This window comes from Podarcis gaigeae (genome assembly GCF_964106915.1).
Source record: "Podarcis gaigeae genome assembly, chromosome: 5".
Taxonomy (NCBI): domain Eukaryota; kingdom Metazoa; phylum Chordata; class Lepidosauria; order Squamata; family Lacertidae; genus Podarcis; species Podarcis gaigeae.
In genome coordinates this window covers 55,946,244-55,965,044 of record NC_139681.1, presented here as the reverse complement: position 1 = coordinate 55,965,044, position 18,801 = coordinate 55,946,244, and the positions used below count along the sequence as shown (strand labels likewise).

Here is an 18,801-nt window from a genome sequence, read left to right as displayed (position 1 = left end):
GAAACAAAAACAACATTTTTGGCAATACATTCATCTTAATAGCAGCAATTCGGCCTAACAAAGAAAGCTTCAATTTTGTCCAACTGTCCAAGTCTCTCTTAATTTCAGACCAGCATTTTTCATAATTTTCCTTAAATAGACTCAGATTTTTTGCTGTTATGTTCACCCCTAGGTACTTTACCTTTTTCACCAATGATAATTCTGTTTCTCTCTGAAACTGTTCTGATTCAATATCTGTCAAATTTTTCCCCAACACCTTAGTTTTCTGTTTGTTTAACTTAAATCCCGCCACCCGACCAAAATTGTCAATCAATTGTAAAACTCTTTTCGTACTAGATTCCGGCTCCTGCAGTGTCAAAACTAGGTCATCTGCAAAAGCTTTAAGTTTATATTGTTTCGCTCCGACCTGGATCCCTTGCACCAACCGGTCCCCTCTGATCAAGTTTAAGAGCACCTCCAGGACTGAAATAAATAACAAAGGGGAAATCGGGCAGCCTTGTCGTGTTCCTTTTTCAATTTTGAACTCTTCTGTTACCACATTATTAACAATCAATTTTGCTTTTTGTTCTGAATATATTGCGTCAATCCCATTTTCAAAACCCCTCCCCACTCCCATTTCTTTTAAATTTCCCTTCATAAATTTCCAAGAGATGTTGTCAAAGGCCTTCTCCGCATCTATAAAAATTAGCACTGCTTTAGTGTTTATGTCAGTTTGCAAAAGTTCCAAGACATCAATAATGTTCCTTGTGTTAGCAAACATGTGTCTGCCTGGGAGAAAGCCTGCCTGGTCTTTATGAATTACTTGACTTAAAACTCTTTTAAGTCTGTTTGCCAAAACATCAGCAAATATTTTGTAATCCACATTTAAAAGGGAGATGGGGCGGTAGTTCTTGAGCTGTGTCTTTTCAGTTTCTGATTTTGGTATCAATGTGATGAACGCTTCTTTCCACGATTCTGGCGCCTTCTTTCCCTCCATAATTTCATTGCTGACCTCCAGCAGTGGTTGGATCAAATAATCACTTAATGTCTTATAGTACTTGAAGGTCAAGCCGTCTGGCCCTGGAGATTTGCCCAATTTCAAGTTCTGAATGGCATGTTCAATCTCTTGTCGTGTTATTTTGCTGTTCAGGAGTAGTCTATTTTCTTGTGACAATTTTTTCAATCCGTTTTTCCTCAAAAATTGTTCAATCTCAACTTCATTCTGCGGCCCTTGAGTATATAATTTTTTAAAATATTTTTGAAAACACTTTCTAATCTCCACGGGGTTCTGTATACTTCTTCCTTCAATTTCCAAATTTGTTACTATGTTCAGTTTTTGTCTCTTCTTCAACTGCCAGGCCAGCAGTTTCCCACATTTATTTGCCGATTCAAACGTTTTTTGTTTCATTGATTTAATCTTCCATTCTATTTCCTGGTTTATCAGTTTTGAATATTGTGCCTGATGAAGTTTAATTTCTCTCAAAATCGGCTGTGACTTCGGATTGGCTCTTAGCTTCTTCTCTAGTTCTTTAATTTTCTCCAGAATCTTGTCTTTCTTTTCATTTTGTGTCCTTTTCCTTATGGCATTCTGTTGTATCAAGAACCCTCTCATCACAGCTTTGCTTGCGTCCCAAATTGTTCTTTTTTCCACCGCGGTGTTCAGGTTTATTTCAAAATAGTCCTTTATAACTTTTTGGGCCTTCTTAATGATCTCCTGATTTCTAAACAAATTGTCATTCATCTTCCATCTAAAGGAGCCGGTTGGTAATAATGTCATGTCCATTTTCAAGGCATTATGGTCGGAGCAGGTTTTTGGGCAGATTTCCACTTTCCTGACCTTAGGTGCCAGACCTCTAGTAATCCAAATTTGGTCGATTCTTGTCCAAGTCAGTTGAGCCTCAGAGAAAAATGTTCCTTCTTTTCCTAGGGGGTTCTTGATTCTCCATATGTCAATCCAGCCCATATTTTCTGTCATTTCAAAAAAGGTCTTTGGTAGTCTGCCATCTTTGGTAACTTTTTGACTTTGCGACTTATCCATGTTAGTTGATACAATCCCATTCATATCTCCCATCATTATGATGTTGTCATAGTCCAGATATTCCAGCATGCTTTCATGCAACTTCTTATAAAATTCCGATTTCCCATCATTTGGTGCATAGATTCCTAATATCAAAATTTTTTCTCCTTGATACTGTATTTCAATTGCCAAAATTCTGCCATGTTCATCTTTAAATAAGAATTTAGGTGAAAGGCTCTCTTTTGCATATATCACCACTCCTCTCTTCTTCACTATGTCTGAAGATATAAATTCTTGGCCAAGTCTCTTATTTATCAGCACTTTTCTGTGGAGCCTAGTCACGTGGGTTTCTTGCAGGCAAATAATGTCCAATTGTTCCTTTTTTAATATGTGAAAAATTTTCCTCCTTTTCTCCGGAATGTTGCAGCCATTTATATTCCAACTCAGAAGTTGCAGAGACATCCTGGATAGATCTGGTTATTTTTCTGGGGGTGGTACCTTTTTCACTGAATCTTCAGGATCCAAGGGTGCAGGTACCTCTGGTGTTTCGAGCTCCGATGGTAATCCAAGTTTTTTATGAAGGTCCTCTCCGTATTGGTTCAGAAATTTGTCTCTGTCTTCCAATGTTCTAATTTTGATCTTCCTCCCTCTGAAAGTAAAAGATAGTCCTTGTGGAAAATCCCACCTAAAGATGATGGCATTGCTCCTCAAAAGTCTTGCTAATTCCAAATATTCCGATCTCAAATCCAAAAGCTGTTTGGGAACGTCCTTGTATAACTCAATCCTCTTATCTAAAATGTCCAGTGACTTTCCGTAGTGTAGGCCCAAAATCTTGTCCCTCTCCTCCTTTGATCTCAGTGATATCAAACAGTCTCTGGGCTTGTCTTTTTTTGTCAGTCTTCCAAGTCTGAAAGCTGATGTAATCTTAAAGTCCGTCTCTTCTAGGTTCCAGTGCTTGGAAAATATTTTGGTCAGAAACTCAGCCAGGTTGTCCTCTTCCACTTCGGGTATCGATCTAATCCTTAAGTTGGTCTCCCTACTTCTCAGTTCAATCATCGAGAGATAGGTCTGATGTTCACCAACTTGTTTGTTGAGTGGCCTCACCTCTTTTTCTAACTTTCCCAGCCTTTGGCTGGTGTCTTCAACCAATTTTCTGTTCTCCCCTGTAGCTCCCTTCAATTCTGCAATTGTTTCCACGTTCTGTGCCACTTGTCCAGCTAATTTATTTAAACATTCGGTGTTTTGGTCTATTTTAAAAGTTTGCTCATCAGCTTTTTTATCCAAGGATTCCACTTTCTTATCCAAAGATTCCAATTTTTCATATATTTTTTCTAAAATGGAGGCAGCTGTTCCTGAGGCCATATCTTCCAATTGTAGTTCCTCTGTTTCTCCTTCCCCTGCACGTGGCAGAGAAGCTGCTGCTTCCTCAGAGAGCACAGTGGGTACCGAAGATCTGCGTTGCTGCAAGGCTGAGGCTAAAGTTGTTTGTCTAGTTCGCGGTCTTTGTTCTTTTTCCTTTTCTTTTGGCTCCTTTTTCTTTGCGCCACTCATTCCAAATTTATCTAAGGCTCAAGGTCAAGCTGAGTTGTTCCCATGAGAAAAAGACAACCCAGATGGTAACATTCAACCAGGAGACCGGGAAACAGAAAGTATAAGGATGTCACTGCTGTAAAGTCCAAAACCTCTAGGGGGAGCTTAAAAAGTCTTTCAGAAGGGAATCAATAAATACAGTTCACAGAGAAAACAAAACCCATGTCCAAAAGCCTTCAAATGCTAAATCTTCAGCAGAGTTGGTTTTACAAAAACACAATGTTTCAAGCCGTGCTTGCTGGTACCTCATAAGATGTCAAAGTAGCAAAGTCCAAGCCCCTCAGATTTTTTCCAAATTTTGTTTCAAAGTATTTATGTCTGCAGGCTGACTGCTACTGTTGCCAGGCAGTTCCAGCACCTGGGTTTCCTTTTTTAAAATGTAGATTCCTCAGAGAAAGATCCTACAGTCCAAATCTTAGCATAAATCCAATGCTTAAAATCCTCTTCTGCATTAAAGTGATGCACTGAATGCTCAAATCCAAATTGTAAAAGAGTTCATTCACTGCCTCCACTCCTCCTGCTCTTTGCTTTGAAGTTTAGTGTGAGCGGAAGACGGACTTCCTTTTTTTACGTCCTCCGCTTTCAGCCAAATTCAGGAGCTTTGATCTTTAAGCTTAATTAAAAGTCCTTATTACTCACGGGTTGCTGCTTTCCAAGGTGCCAATTCAAGGAAGAAAGGTCAGCGCTCACCGGCAACGGCTTTGCGGCTTCACTCCGCCGATTGCGGAACGACCCTCAGCGCCACAGCCTCCTCCACGATCCAGAGCCCCTTATGGGGTTCCTTCTGCGTTTTGGGGGCTGCTTCTGGCGCCCGCCGGGTCCCAAGACCGCAGGCTTCTGCCGCCTGCGGTTTTCCGATGTGGGTCTCCGCTTCGCCGTAGCGGACGACCCGTTTTCGCGCGGAGCTCCCTTCCCGGTTAGGAAAGGGCAGCCATTACCCTTCGCGCCGCCTCCGGAAGTCTAGTTTTGCAGGCTTGGATGTCAAAGCAAACAAACTAATCAGGAAGCTAGGCATGCAAAATGAAAAGTGACTGGGGAATAGTGGGCTCTCAAGTTTGTTGCTTCTTCCCGGTTCAGCAAACCATGTTTTTTCAACCAGATTGGTAATGTCTAAACTGGTCTAAAGAGGAATCAAACAGAAATGAAAAGAGGGGCATTGGTACATACATAGCCTAAGCTGCTTGGTTTTCACTCCCAAGCGATTTCTACCAGTTTTTTGATACTGGGGCAGCTTTAAAAACAGAGCAGCACGACACCAAAACACATTTCAGTTGCCACCGAGACTTTCTTGCAGCACTGGACAAATTACCATGTCTGCTTTCTGGTCCAACCATGTCGTCTCTTCAGGTTTTGCTTGAGTCAGAAGAAAGTATTCATCTTGTTCTGTTGTATCAATAAATGATGCCTTCTGCAACATTATATTAAAAAAAGAAAGAAAGACAGGAGCTATTATCAATTTATCTTCAGAATTTTCAGCCACCAAAATATGTTAGTACTGTATTTTTGATTTCCATTTTATATACTGAATTTTCATTTTAAGATATTTAACATTTGCTCTCTTAATTTTTCTTATAGGATGGGAGAGTGCAAATTTAAATAAATCTGAATAAATGAAATAATTATTATACTACTTGCTCTGCACAGACTCCCATCAAGATTTGCCAATGCTGGTAGCAGACTACCATGGTTGTTACTATTATCATATAAAAATGTTTGTTTATAGAAACTAATCAGAAAACTAAGTTCACTATTATGCTGGTCTGGGGCCTGCCTAGCCCTACAAACCTTTGCCACTCATCACATTTCCTTGCTTCTACAGGGATTAGAGCTATACTAAGCATTACATTTACTAAAACATCATCACAACAGTAGATGCATAATGCCAAGTGGGACTGAATGATGATCCATGGCCTCTATCACTTTTATCTTACCATTCTTTCAAAGAGCTCAGGACGCTTATAGTTGGGTTACTGCAAGGAGCCAATATCCTTTGGGTGGCCATGTTGGCCAGTCATAAACTTCTCATAATTAAGACATGCCCCTGCCTCATGGGGTGGGGTTTTATCCTTGATACCATGCTGCACAAAATGAGGTCAGGAACAATAATAATAATAATAATAATAATAATAATAATAATAATAATAATAAATTTTATTTATATCCCGCCCTCCCCAGCCAAAGTCGGGCTCAGGGCGGCTAACAACAATAAAACTGCACAAAAGTACAGCACAAACAACTCTAAAATCATTCATTATAAAATTAATTAAATTCAAGCCACTGGCCACCATTGGGCCAGAGCTCCGCGAAGATTGCCAAGGGAGGGAGTCAGGTTGTGCCCTGGCCAAAGGCCTGGCGGAACAGCTCTGTCTTGCAGGCCCTGCCGAAAGATGTCAAGTCCCGCAGGGCCCTTGTCTCTTGTGACAGAGTGTTCCACCAGGTCAGAGCCACAGCCAAAAAGCCCTGGCTCTAGTTGAGGCCAGCCTAACTTCTCTGTGGCCTGGGACCTTCAAGATGTTTTTATTTGAAGACCGTAGGTTTCTCTGTGGGGCATACCAGGAGAGGCGGTCCCGTAGGTACGAGGGTCCTAGGCTGTATAGGGCTTTAAAGGTTAAAACCAGCACCTTAAACCTGATCCTGTACTCCACCAGGAGCCAGTGCAGCTGGTATAGCACCGGGTGAATGTGATCTCGCAGCGAAGACCCCGTAAGGAGTCTCGCTGCAGCATTCTGCACCCGCTGGAGTTTCTGGGTCAGTCTCAAGGGCAGCCCCACGTAGAGCGAGTTACAGTAATCCAGTCTGGGGGTGACCGCCGCGTGGATCACAGTGGCTAGGTCAAGGCGAGACAGGTAAAATGAACTCTCAGCCAATTCCCTGCAGTTCAGAGCTTCTGAGGGTTGGGGAAAGCATCCAGGGCTCTATTTCCTCTAGCACATTAGACATTATAACTGCATGGAAGGCTCAGAGATGAGCCTCTCCATTGTCCGTCTTTAGTTTAGAACCATAGTATGAAGGTAGCCATTTGTTTTGCTTTCTGCTTGTATGCGGAAAATGAAGATCTAAAACATACTGCAGAACCTGCTCATGTTTTGAGCTCCCTCCTCTGTAGCTCCAGTATTGGGAGGAAGCTTCAGGCTTATCTCTATCAACAGAACATGGTTGTCACCATAGCAAGGGGGATGAGCAAGAATGTCAAGCCCTGGCTATCTCATTTTGTCTTCCCCAATAGCTTGACAATACAGGTCTGGGTCATCCAGTGAGCTGCCAGTCTTCACTAGTTTTCATCATTCTAATAAGCTGAACAGGAAGATGGTCCTAAAATCTAGTGAAAGAGAATACAAACATACCCAGTTCCCTATGCCCTTTCTGCATGCATATATATATATATATATGTGTGTGTGTGTATATGTATATGTATATATGTATGTATGTATGTGTATGTATATATATATATCTTCATCAATTCTGTATTTTATTCCTACTAAGCTTAGTTTATGGCAGCTTCACGCAATACCTCCACCAATCACATCACTTTATCCAGAGCATTCATCAGTCATTTTCTCCATACATCCTCTAACAACAGATCGAGGATGCACTGTAACTCATCCACAACTTCCATACATGCACATCACGGATCTATATAGCACCTATGTTTCAAATACCACACTAGTATATTTAAAAAGTCTTAAAACCTGAGAAGAAATGCTATCCAATGATAACTTATATATGGGACTTGATGCCACTGCCCATTCTCGCATGGTCTTTAGGTGTGCATTTCCTTGGAAAATATAGTTGTTGAGTACGTTGCTAAGAAGGTAAGCTCCGAAGTCAGTGGCCTCCTTTGATTTGCGCTCTCCCAGTTTCCTGCAAAAAAAAGAGAGAGAAATTAAACGACTAGGAAATTGGTAAGGTTGTACCACCATAATTAATGGACTGATCAAAAGATTGTTATATCTAAATCCAATGCTTATTTGCTCAAAAATAAATGGTCAGGATAGTAGCCCATGTCAATTAAATTTGAGCCATTCCAGACATCTTTCTTATTGCAATTCATGGTGATTTGTGCTCATGATGGTTATATGCATTCCCACTTTCAATACTGTTTGCACCTGCAGTTTCCATTTCCATTCACTGCATGTTGCTCTACTTCCTCCCAAAATCCTGTAAATTTTTACACCACCAACTTCACAAGTTTTGTGCAGGTTTTCTTTTGCTATGGTGCTAGAGTCCCACCCTCCACTGCCACTCAGATAGCAATAATATAGTAACATTGGGAAGCACTGCAGAACACCTAATAAAGCAGAAAAATGTGGGGGAAATCCAGTATACTGTAAATGACACATTAGAAAACACACCTACCAAAAAAAAGCAGGAGAGACCCTTAGCTGCCCTTCTTTAGCTGACATAAAACTAGTTGTTTGGGGTCAAATAATAGAGATATAAGTATATAAAAGTATTTAAATTGCTCTGTTGAATAGGAAATGATAGCCTAATGGAATTGCTGAAAGGCTGTTTTATGTCATATACAGGCATTCTTCAGCTTATACATACTTCCATTTCAGACAAACAAGTGCACCGTCCTGCATGCCATTTACAAGAATATGTTGGCCATCCAGTGAGAATGCCAAAGATCTGATTCCCTGTCCATGATACGAATGGCAGTATTCACGAGTCAGAACCTCCTTAAGCAGGAAGAGAGAAAAAATACCACTGTTACCTGATAGTCAAGGAATTCCTTCTAGAGAGAGGGACATTGAGATTCCGCAGCCTGCTTTTATTCTCTTAACTATGGTGAAGAGATTGGGCTGGTAGAATCTGGGATACAGCTCTCTCTGAGCATCTCACATATCAATGAAAAGTAACTAGGAAAGAATCTAAATCAGATGTTTTTTATGCTATTTGGTTTAAATTTTTTTATATACAGTACATCAATACAACAGAGACGGTACATAGACCCCCAATGATCCAATTAAGTTTGTGGAGAAGATATATTTTAGAAGATTAGGATAAAGTAATTTTTCAACGCGGGTGGCGCTGTGGGTAAAAGGCTCAGCGCCTAGGGCTTGCCGATCGAAAGGTCGGCAGTTCGAATCCCCGCGGCGGGGTGCGCTCCCGTTGCTCGGTCCCAGCGCCTGCCAACCTAGCAGTTCGAAAGCACTCTCGGGTGCAAGTAGATAAATAGGGACCGCTTACTAGCGGGAAGGTAAACGGCGTTTCCGTGTGCAGCTCTGGCTCGCCAGAGCAGCGATGTCACGCTGGCCACGTGACCCGGAAGTGTCTCCGGACAGCGCTGGCCCCTGGCCTCTTAAGTGAGATGGGCGCACAAACCCAGAGTCTGTCAAGACTGGCCCGTATGGGCAGGGGTACCTTTACTTTACTTTAATTTTTCGATGCCTTGGATACTGATGAAAAATGCAGCACATGAATTAATGTAGGGTATTATTTTCCCTTTTCTTCCCCTTCCTCTTATCCATTCTAGTTTTCCTCCGCCACCACACCCAGGTTTTATCAGTATGTTTAATGTTGTTTGCATTTTGTTCTCATTTAAAAAAAAATTAAAGTTTATTTTTAAAACAAGAGAGATTGGAAACATTATGTCAGTACTTGACTAGTTTATTTAATTGTTGTAATCTGTACCCCATCAGACCAAAGAGTTTTGGAAGGATTACAACAGAGAAATAAATGCATCTAAAACACATTCTGCAGCCATGTCCATTTTAATAGGTATGTGGTTCACTATATTCACATTTAAATGAGAAAAGCTGAATATTAATTTAGAGACAAAGGCCATGATTTAGAGCGTAACATGCACATGAGTTTCTCACTGATGGCTGTGGCAGATGAAGCTCTGAAAGTGCAGGAAACACTTCACTCTTTCATACCTGGAAAGAAGTAAGATCCTAGCTCTGTACAGGCATTATTCTGTGTTTTAACACTGTGTAGGGGATTTTGCACAGCCGTCCCATCTTCAATGTCTGTGCATGTTGGTGAGACCCATGCCATCCAAAAACTTCTCATGTTTCACAAGAAGGTTTGAAGGAGGGCTCACAGAATGCTCAGCTGAACACAAGTTTTTCAGAATAATACCAAAAAAGGCCTCTGATTCCAACAGATTGCAAATTATACATATTTACCATGACAATCTTAATTTTGATTAAGGGTTATATCTGCACCATGTTTAATGCTAACTGGAATTTGAAGGAGGTCTGCAAACGCTGGTTAAGAGGGAACCTGATTCTCATTAACTAGGTTGAAACTGATAAATATAGCCCCTTGTCATGGTTAAGGTTATCAGAAATGTTTTGGGGAATTCATGCATGACAAGGGAGGAGCTGGGACAAAAAGTACACCATCTCATGGTTAGCTCCTAGTTTCTTAAGCATGGTTCAATGTAGTGCAGGGTGGTTCTTCAGCAAAACCATGACAGAGTTCCATAGCTCAACAATGACTTATAGCTTCAGGATGAACTTGAAGAACATCAGCTGAACTCAAAGGCCAATCTGCACCCACCTATAAGGACCTATAAAGCTCTGACAACAGTCGACTTAGTCTGTACAACGTGCCGTTGGAGAAGCTGCTGAACTCATGCATCCTCCTTTCTCCCATCTGCCATCTTCAGAACTCCTATCTTAGGTTATGTCACCTGCCTCCAGTCCTTTGTGTTCTGGTCTGCCTGAACCAGAGCCAAAACACAAAGATTTGCATGCCATGGGTAAGACCCAATCCTGCATTAAGCTGAATTAAGTTGTACCCAAATAATAGAAATGTGAAGAAACAGTAACACTATGCACAAATTTTAATGTGAGCATGTTGTTCTGTTATAAAGACTGCTTCGTTTGTAAACAGATCACTGAATGAAAGGGGGGAAAGTGGTATTTTATTTTTAACTGAGACCAGTGAGATAAAATGCATGGATATTCTTTTGTCAGCAATCTGCTATTAGTAGCACTAATAGTGTTACTGGAGGGGTTAAAATTGGAATAATACGTGCATGAAAGATTAAGCTGCATAGATTATTTTATTAGTTAGCTTAAGCACCTATGAAATACTTCTGACAAGCAAAGGTTAATGGGAGCCACAATATGACAAATACCAGATTTGAAGCATCATGGATAAATAAGAGGCCACTCTCTGAAGCTGAAGCTAACCACTTGCCATGCGCTGACAATTCCAGGAAACCCCGTCCAAACTGCTTGCTTGGTGTCGTCTTCTCTGCAAATATGACTGGCTGGTCTTTCCAGGTTATCTGTGAATCGAACAGGTAACATTACATAGCAGATGTGATTGTGGTAGTATTCAAGAATCCTCATGTAAAATAGCTAAGAAAACAAAAATAAATAAGAGGATGGACAATTTTTAAGACTTAAGACAGGGCTATGTTAAATCTTTATGGGGATTGCTGTTTTTAGTAGGTTTTACTGCCAACCCTACATGTAGTTCTCTTGGGCAGAAACCAAGTCGCTTCTGTATTTCATACAATTCACCAGTACTAAATGTAAAGCAGAAACTGGAGCTGCTCTCCAGGACGTTACAGTCTTGCTGGCCCCGTGAAGTTCTTGTGAGTACCAGGTTGCCTAGATGCTCAGTGTCAACCCAACAGTCCCCACTACAGCTCTTGGCTTTGCAAACAGAGCCTTGGAAGCATGGCAGGGAATCTCCTATCTACTATGCGAATGCCAATCAGGGACTGAGACTGCCAGGCCCTGGCATGTGCCAGTGATGTCATCAGTGCTTGGAATTAAATAGATTGATTTAATGAAGTTTCCTAAATTAGTTAAAGAAATCTCTGAACTATGCCTGAAAGTATTTCCCGTACTTGCAGGTGAACTGAATGAGAATTAAATTCATTTTGGTGTAGAACGCCAAACAATTTCTAGTTCATCTTCAAGTTCATTCTCCCTTGATGTACAGCCTTAAGTTACTTCCAACTTGATTATTTTATACTTCACCACAGCAGCTTGCAACATTCTGAATGTTGAGGAAAATTACTGAGGACCAACTGGATGAACTTGAACTGTGAAATCAACATGAAGGAACTACTTCATTTTGTATATGAAAGATCATGAACTGGAACTAGTTCCTTTTTGGACATGTTATTAAACTTGGATCACTCCCTGGTGGTGAGCAAGATCCATCTCCAGCCAAAGAGATGGATAGCACAAAGCAGAAAGTGTGGCCTCAAATCAACACTTCTGCAACAGCCATACCTGAACTTTGTGAATGCTTCTCCGATACCATCGAACAAGCACTGGCACTGAAGCAAGGTAGAACTACATCAAAGAGGCAACCTACAACACAGCTATGTCCTCTTTTAGCAAAAAAGCACAGCAGACTGGTTTGAGGCCAGCATCAAGGACACAGAGATTGTTATTGATGCAAAGCATGAGGCTCATGTGAACTACAAGTGTGCATCCTGCAAGATGATGGTAGAAAGCCACACATAGCTACTTATCTAGGATAAAGTGTCAGATTTGGGAAACTGGGGAGTCCATAAGGAAAATGGGAATAGGAGTTAAGCCCTCTTTCTACTGCTGTAGGACCCAGATTGTTAGGCTGTGAATTCTAAGAGCTTCCAAGGCTGTGAATTCTAAGAGCTTAAATAAATGGAAATGCAGTTAACAAATTTCACATCTAGGTTGACCGTCTTAGGTCACCTCATTTATTGTGCAATAGGATCATACCTTTGCCGTAAGATGGTATTTGCAGATGAAAGGTGCCTGGCTAGCATAGCCAAACACTATGCTGTCCTTCCGCTTGACCACAGAACTTAGAGCATATTCCAGTTCATACCCACGGGTCTGAATGACACTTTCTTTCAACTGCCCTCTTTCATTGATACACTCATCATTTTCTGCAGAAAAAAAAAGATTCATAGTGGGACGTGGAAGAGAGAAAGATGTTACTTCCATGTCAGTAGTTATCTCTCACTAAAAAATAATAATGTAAATAGCACATGATAAGTGTTAAATCTTGTATAAATAGCATGTGTAAATAGCACATGATAAGTGTTAAATCTCAATCAAATGTGTAGTTATAGCCTGAATCTCTAGAATATCTGTACAAAGGACTCATCCACACTTCTGTTTTCCCCTGCGAAAACCCCATTTACTGCTGAATTGGAACATACATCAATCAGGCTTTCTCTGGATTCATGTTTGCTCCGATTTAACACTAAAAAGCTGGTTTTCTAGGGAAAAATGGCAGGGCAACAGCTAAACCACTCAGACCCGTGCCTAGAAAGCATGGGACAAACAGAGAACAGCTGGGACCCATGTTTTCTTGGCACCTGACAAGCGGAAGTGTAGACAAGCCCAAAGTGTGCATCCTCACACTTCTCCCTATAAATGAGACACTATGGAGATAAGAAGCAAAGGCTTTCTCCATTTTCTTGCTTTTCGTTCCTGGTTCTACTATGCTAGATTCCCTTCATTCTCTGTGATTACCCTACCCAGAGAGAAAGAATTAGAAGTACCCACAATGAAATGTGCAGAGTGGTAGAGTACTCCTGCTTAGCCACATCCCTTCCCAGGATATTCCATTCCATTCCCACCCTCCCAACTCCAGTTTTCTGTTCCCGCCTCCAGTTAGTCAGCATTTCATGATCACAGAATATTGCAAGTCCTGTTCTCCCTCCCCTCTTTAGAGTCCACCCCAAACAATGCTTGTACTGTTGTGAACCTTGGGGTTCTCATTAGTCTGCTAATACCACCCCCACCCCCGTGTGTAGATGGTCCATTTTGGCAAGGAAGGGCTCCACACCTGGAGAATGGGTTTGCAGTTAGCATACGTGATTTTTAAAAATGACTAATACAGGACACAACTATAGCAGAACTTCACACGGTATTTCATTTTTACCCAGAACAATCTTTGAAGGAAGATTAAATATCTCCACTCGTGCCCTTTTGATCTCCGGTGGACAAAGGAGTACAATCACTTCAGTTGAATTCTTTTCTACATCATAGACTGAAGTTATATCAAGAATCTCACTGGTCATTGCTAAAGTGAAGAGAAATCAGTATTTCAAACAAGGTAGAGAATCACAATGATATATTCCTTCTATTGGCGTACAATATATTAGGAGCTCTGGGAAGGTAACACCAAGTAAAGAGGTAGGTAGACTAGCTTTTGAAATTAGGGCCTCTTTGTCTGTGACTATTTCTCTACAGGGAAAAACCTAAGAACATAAGGAAAGCCCTGCTGAATTAGGCGCAAGGCCCATCTATTCAGGCATCCTGTTCTTGCCATAGTCAATTGGATGCCTATGGGAAACCTGCAAGTAGGACCTTACTACAACAGCACACTTCCTACTTCTGATTCCCAGCAACATTGGAAGTAGAAGATAGTCAACTTTATATCACACATATACACATAAACACCTAGTCCCAATTGAAGGCACTCTTAATCACTTGTAATTTGTTACACAACTTAAGCATATTGCAAACTGCAGCTTGGAAGGTGGACAAACCAGAATTAGAAACCTGGTTTAAATCTCTCTTTGCCAGCACCATGACCCTGATCTGAACTGGGGACCTAACAAATGCATTCAGTCTTATAAAAGAATGTAGGAGTTCTGATAACTGTTCTTTTCATCACTTTATTATTAAAAACTCAAGGACGCACATTACAGCTCCTTTGTGCAAGGGTGTTATGCGTAAAGTTAGGCTTGCTCACTCCAAAAACAAATCAACATGATAGATACACCAGGTCACAATGAGTGGATATATATCAGTTCTATTATAAACCCACTAAAAAAAATTGAGCTGGTCCTCAAAATTCCAATGAACAGAAAGAGCCTTTAGGAAACAGTCCCCCTCCCCCAATTACCTGCCATAGTGTTTTCGGATTTTCTTCTGTAGCTATAGAAGCTATGCAGACACTTATTTTTAAGGAAACTAAAGCAAATATTCACAGGGTGCTAGCAAAAATCCAGAGTCACTGAATTTCCTTTAAATGTGGATAGTACACAGGCTGGATGATATTCTCTCTCAGCCTTAAGACAAACTATTATTTTGAAGTAAAACCTTCAGTTTCTGGAGAGTATCATCTTCTTTAAAAATGCTCAGGAAATAATATCCATTACCATTTGGAAATATTGCAGCTAGCATATGCAGGCAACAAATATCCATGAATTTTGAACGTACTGTATTACCTACGTATCCAAGGACTTGAAATGATTCCATGGGCAGAGCATTTAAAATAAAGATATATCCATTTATTGTTGACGTTATGAGAAACTGACCACTTTGTTCATAGCTTGAGAGGGAAAAGGAACAAATATAGTACATCAAAAATTATTTATTAACTATTTATTTCACTAAAAGTATACATTGCTTGATTGTTTTAAAAAAACCCCTCAAAGCTGTTTACAAAAGATAAAACAGTAAATCAAGAAAAAAATATAACCCTACTTTAAAGCATACATAAGTTAACAGACTAAAGTTACTCCAATTTTCTAAGCATCTGAGTAGGTGTGTATAAACACAATAGCTTTTAGCAGGCACCCGAAATAGTAGTGACGGTGCCTACTTGATCTAAATAGGCAGAGTTCCAGAGGATGGGGTCTGCCATGCTTAATTAAGTATTGTTTTTGTCTTGAAATATGGCAACTGATATGGCAGGGAGATGGTGGCATCTGTCACTCCCTCCACGGGCTGCTGGTGCCCGACCAGGGCCGGATTTAGGTTTGGGGGAGGGGAGGGGCTGGGGAGAGAGAGAGAGAAAGAGAGAGAGAGAGAAGCTGCCTCCATCGCACGTGCGCAGTCCATCCCACCACTAGGTCTGGGGGAAGGTGAACTGGCCCCCTCCAAAAAAGGTTTGTTGACCCCTTTGTATCCTGTGGGCCCCCTGCTTGTGTCTGAGCCCAGGCAGTCTTTTTTGCTCTGCTTTCTCAATATACTTACTGCAAAAATTGAATAGGATGCTCAGAAATGGAAACTCGGTGAACCACCCTAGGCGTTTCAACGGCAGTAAGATCTATAAAGTAAAGTTGGCCCTTTTTAGTTCCCGCTGTGACACATGAACATGAAAGGCTACAGGCCATTGCAGTGACCTATGGAAAGAACAAATGACAGTGAATTTCACCGTGACAGGATCTTAAGAAACATTTTATGGCAATGACAAGGATTCTTAGTTTTTCAAGTGCAAGTTACTTTTATGGGGTTTCGAAAAAGAATCCTATCAATCATGCAAGGATCATTATTAGGCCATACTTAGTTAACATAATTCTTCTTGTTTTATTCTTGACACATTTGCATATGAAACAGCTTCAGAAATGTTTTTAAAATTCCATAGAAGTTCAAAAGCATGCTTTGTAAAATAGCAAACAGTGAATCCATATATATAATATCATCTTCTTTTTCATTTTTCTCATTAAGTACCATCAGAGTACTCTTGGTTTTTCTATACCAAAAGCTCTATTGGATAGACTGTTTTACTAGGAAAAATAATATTGGTCTCTCTCAAAACTCTAGTTCTCTGCTGGACCAAATGTATTGCTGGCTTGAATAAGACAACAGATAAAATGTCTCATTAATTACATACTCAGATTCTGTTTGTGCATACCAAGGTATGTAGACATAGCTTGCTGACAAAAGCACCATCTTCCAACTGCCAAACATGGACCTCTCCTGATCCTGCTACAGACTACAATATGAGAGGGAAAAACACTGTAAGCAACAACTGAAAATAAATCAGGTTGGTGACTTGACATACTAGCTATGCACACCAGTGTGCTCTATTTGCACTGAACAAGTTTACTTAAGAGCCAACAGATGTAATGGCAGCAATTTTGTATGCTGGATCCAACTTTAAAAGCAAAAGCAAGTTTGCGAGTGAGAAATTCAGAGCTTCCGACCGGGCTCCTGGGATATCTCCCATCAGCACTACTCTCCAGGCACTTTGATCCTATCTGGGACTCTGAAACCTGAAGCTGATGCTACTCTGGCTCTGAAGAGGGAGAAAGTATTTAGTGAGAAGGGCAAGGTGGTATTAAGCCATAGGAGGAAAGAGGGTTCAGATCCTTGCTTCATGCAACCCATTTGCTTTTAATATCAGATCCTAAACCCCATTTCTATGTTACTAGAGCAGTTCCAAATTTAAACACAAAGATGCGCTATCCAATCTATCTGGTCTCCCCCCCAGGACATTATTATAGACAAAACAAAACAGAGTTCCTAGAGAAATTAAGTAAGTTAGCAATCTGTTGACACTCAAGCTAACACACCTTGTGACTGAGGGCGTACTTGTGGCTACACTATGTCCACATTTTAGTGAGCATTTCTCCTTCTTTGTTTACGGGGCAGTTATGCAACAATGGGCATTCATTTTACATTCATCCTGATTTGCTTGTAGCATGTTTATATGGCTTCCTGTTGATAATTCATTCGTCCCGCCATTTTTAATGCAGTTCCCTATTACTCGCTAAACCACACAAGGCCAGTTTCTTTTGATTTGCTGTGCTAGGATGGCAGACCCCTTTAATCTAGTTGAACTGCACAAACCTAATGTTCCCTCTAGTATGCACTTGAATCCCTCTCACAAAACTGTGACAGTCCAGAAGCACCGATTCCAAAAGGGAGTCATGTGAGATAGTTAAAGAGGCCTGACATCTAAAGATGGTGCTTAAACTACCTACCACTGCAAAGGGATGCAACAACTTTGCACCAAGAGTTTCAGTATAAAGAGAGTTGGTGGACTTCAACTCCCATCATCCCTGACCACTTGCCATACTGCCTGGCAACGACAGGAATTGGAGTCCAGCAAGGTCTGGAGAGCACAACCCTGCCTACTCCTATGTTTGGCTTACTAGTGAAATGCCTCATCCTCTTTCTTCTCTAGCAGAAGGACTAAAGCAGGTCTCATTAGCACAGCTCCCACTGCATGGCTTATGTACATCAAAATAAAAATGCCAGTTAGTTACAGTGGAACCTTGGTTCTCGAACAGCTTAGTTGACGAACAAATCAGCTCCCGAATACTAAAAACCCAGAAGTGTTCTCATTTTCGAACGTTTTTCGGAAGCCAAACATCCGATGCAGCTGGCGGCTATTGGTTTCCGGGACACCTACGCCAATTGCAAGCCACACCTTGGTTTTTGAATGTTTCAGGAGTCAAACGGACTTCCAGAATGTATTAAGTTCGACAACCAAGGTTCCACTGTATTTGTTTGTTACAGGTGGTGACCATTTTTGTGCAGGGGTCTTGTTCCCAGCCCCCACGTACATTTGGCAGAGCATGCATAAGCCCACCATGCCCCATTACACCCCCATTCTGCCCTCTTCTGGGTCCAAAACGACCTATGCATTGGTGATCGTGTGTCAATTGGACAAGCCAAAAACGGTCACTGCCTGTATTTAGTTTTTATTTACAGCCTGCCTTATCCAACTGCTTATAGTGCTTTGTAAAATGAATAGGATAAAAACATCAAAGTAGAACAATCAATATGGAAATAGGTTTCCGGATCTCATTTGGAATCTTGAATTGTAATAGCCTTCACAAGATGATGGTGCAGCCTTTTCCCAACTGGGTGGCCTCTAGCTGTTTTGGAGCACAACTCCTACAGCTAATGGAAGTTGTAGTCCAAAACATCTGGAGGACTGCAAGCTGGCAAAGGTTGTGACAGTGCATTAAAAAACACTGGTTCTCTCTTCTGTTATTTGGAAAATAAGAGTTCCTTACCACACAGTGCTTGTTTCCTGGAACAAGAAACTCAGCTCCTACAAAATGGCTTATACTGGCATCCATTAACTTGATAACATCTTCATTATCATTAGGATTAAAAGCAAAGAGTGATCCCTGTTAAGTGGATATGATAATCTATTATGAGGACAGAAAAAGCATATCCTAAATTCTTTGAGAAAAATGCACCTATCTTTCTCAATTTTCTTTTTTAGATGTTGAGAAGTAGATTTGAACTCAAATTGACAAACACCAGGTTATATGATTCAATTATTTTATGCATTTCCATAAAGGACTGAAAAACTGGCTGTCACACTAACAACTTGCTTTCTATAACAACCACATGCAATTTCATTGACATTTGACTACTTTTTTGATCCTCATTTACTGCTAATATGGCAGAGCACAATGAGGAAATGCTGGTAGCTATTTTCTAAGAAGAAGAAAGATAGGTGTAAAGTGCCCAGACTCTGAGATATTTTTAAACAGCCCTTCTCCAGGTGCTCCTGCCAGGTGAAGTGTAAAAGGTAAAGGTAAAGGACCC

The 18,801-nt window shown here is 40.8% G+C and overlaps 1 protein-coding gene across 2 annotated transcripts in view; it reads right to left on the bottom strand.

Annotated features, from left to right (window-relative positions):
- CFAP43 (cilia and flagella associated protein 43) overlaps window positions 1-18,801 on the bottom strand; it is a 53,771-nt gene that overhangs the window by 20,926 nt on the left and 14,044 nt on the right. For both annotated transcript variants that reach the window (XM_083741533.1, XM_083741534.1), the window contains exons 10-19: window positions 18,258-18,374; window positions 16,145-16,225; window positions 15,484-15,632; window positions 14,733-14,836; window positions 13,439-13,579; window positions 12,265-12,434; window positions 10,677-10,829; window positions 8,135-8,265; window positions 7,276-7,447; window positions 4,896-4,994 (exon numbers count right to left, since the gene is read on the bottom strand). In XM_083741533.1, coding sequence (XP_083597659.1) covers window positions 4,896-4,994; window positions 7,276-7,447; window positions 8,135-8,265; window positions 10,677-10,829; window positions 12,265-12,434; window positions 13,439-13,579; window positions 14,733-14,836; window positions 15,484-15,632; window positions 16,145-16,225; window positions 18,258-18,374 — 1,317 coding nt within the window. The remainder of the gene's footprint in view (window positions 1-4,895; window positions 4,995-7,275; window positions 7,448-8,134; window positions 8,266-10,676; window positions 10,830-12,264; window positions 12,435-13,438; window positions 13,580-14,732; window positions 14,837-15,483; window positions 15,633-16,144; window positions 16,226-18,257; window positions 18,375-18,801) is intronic.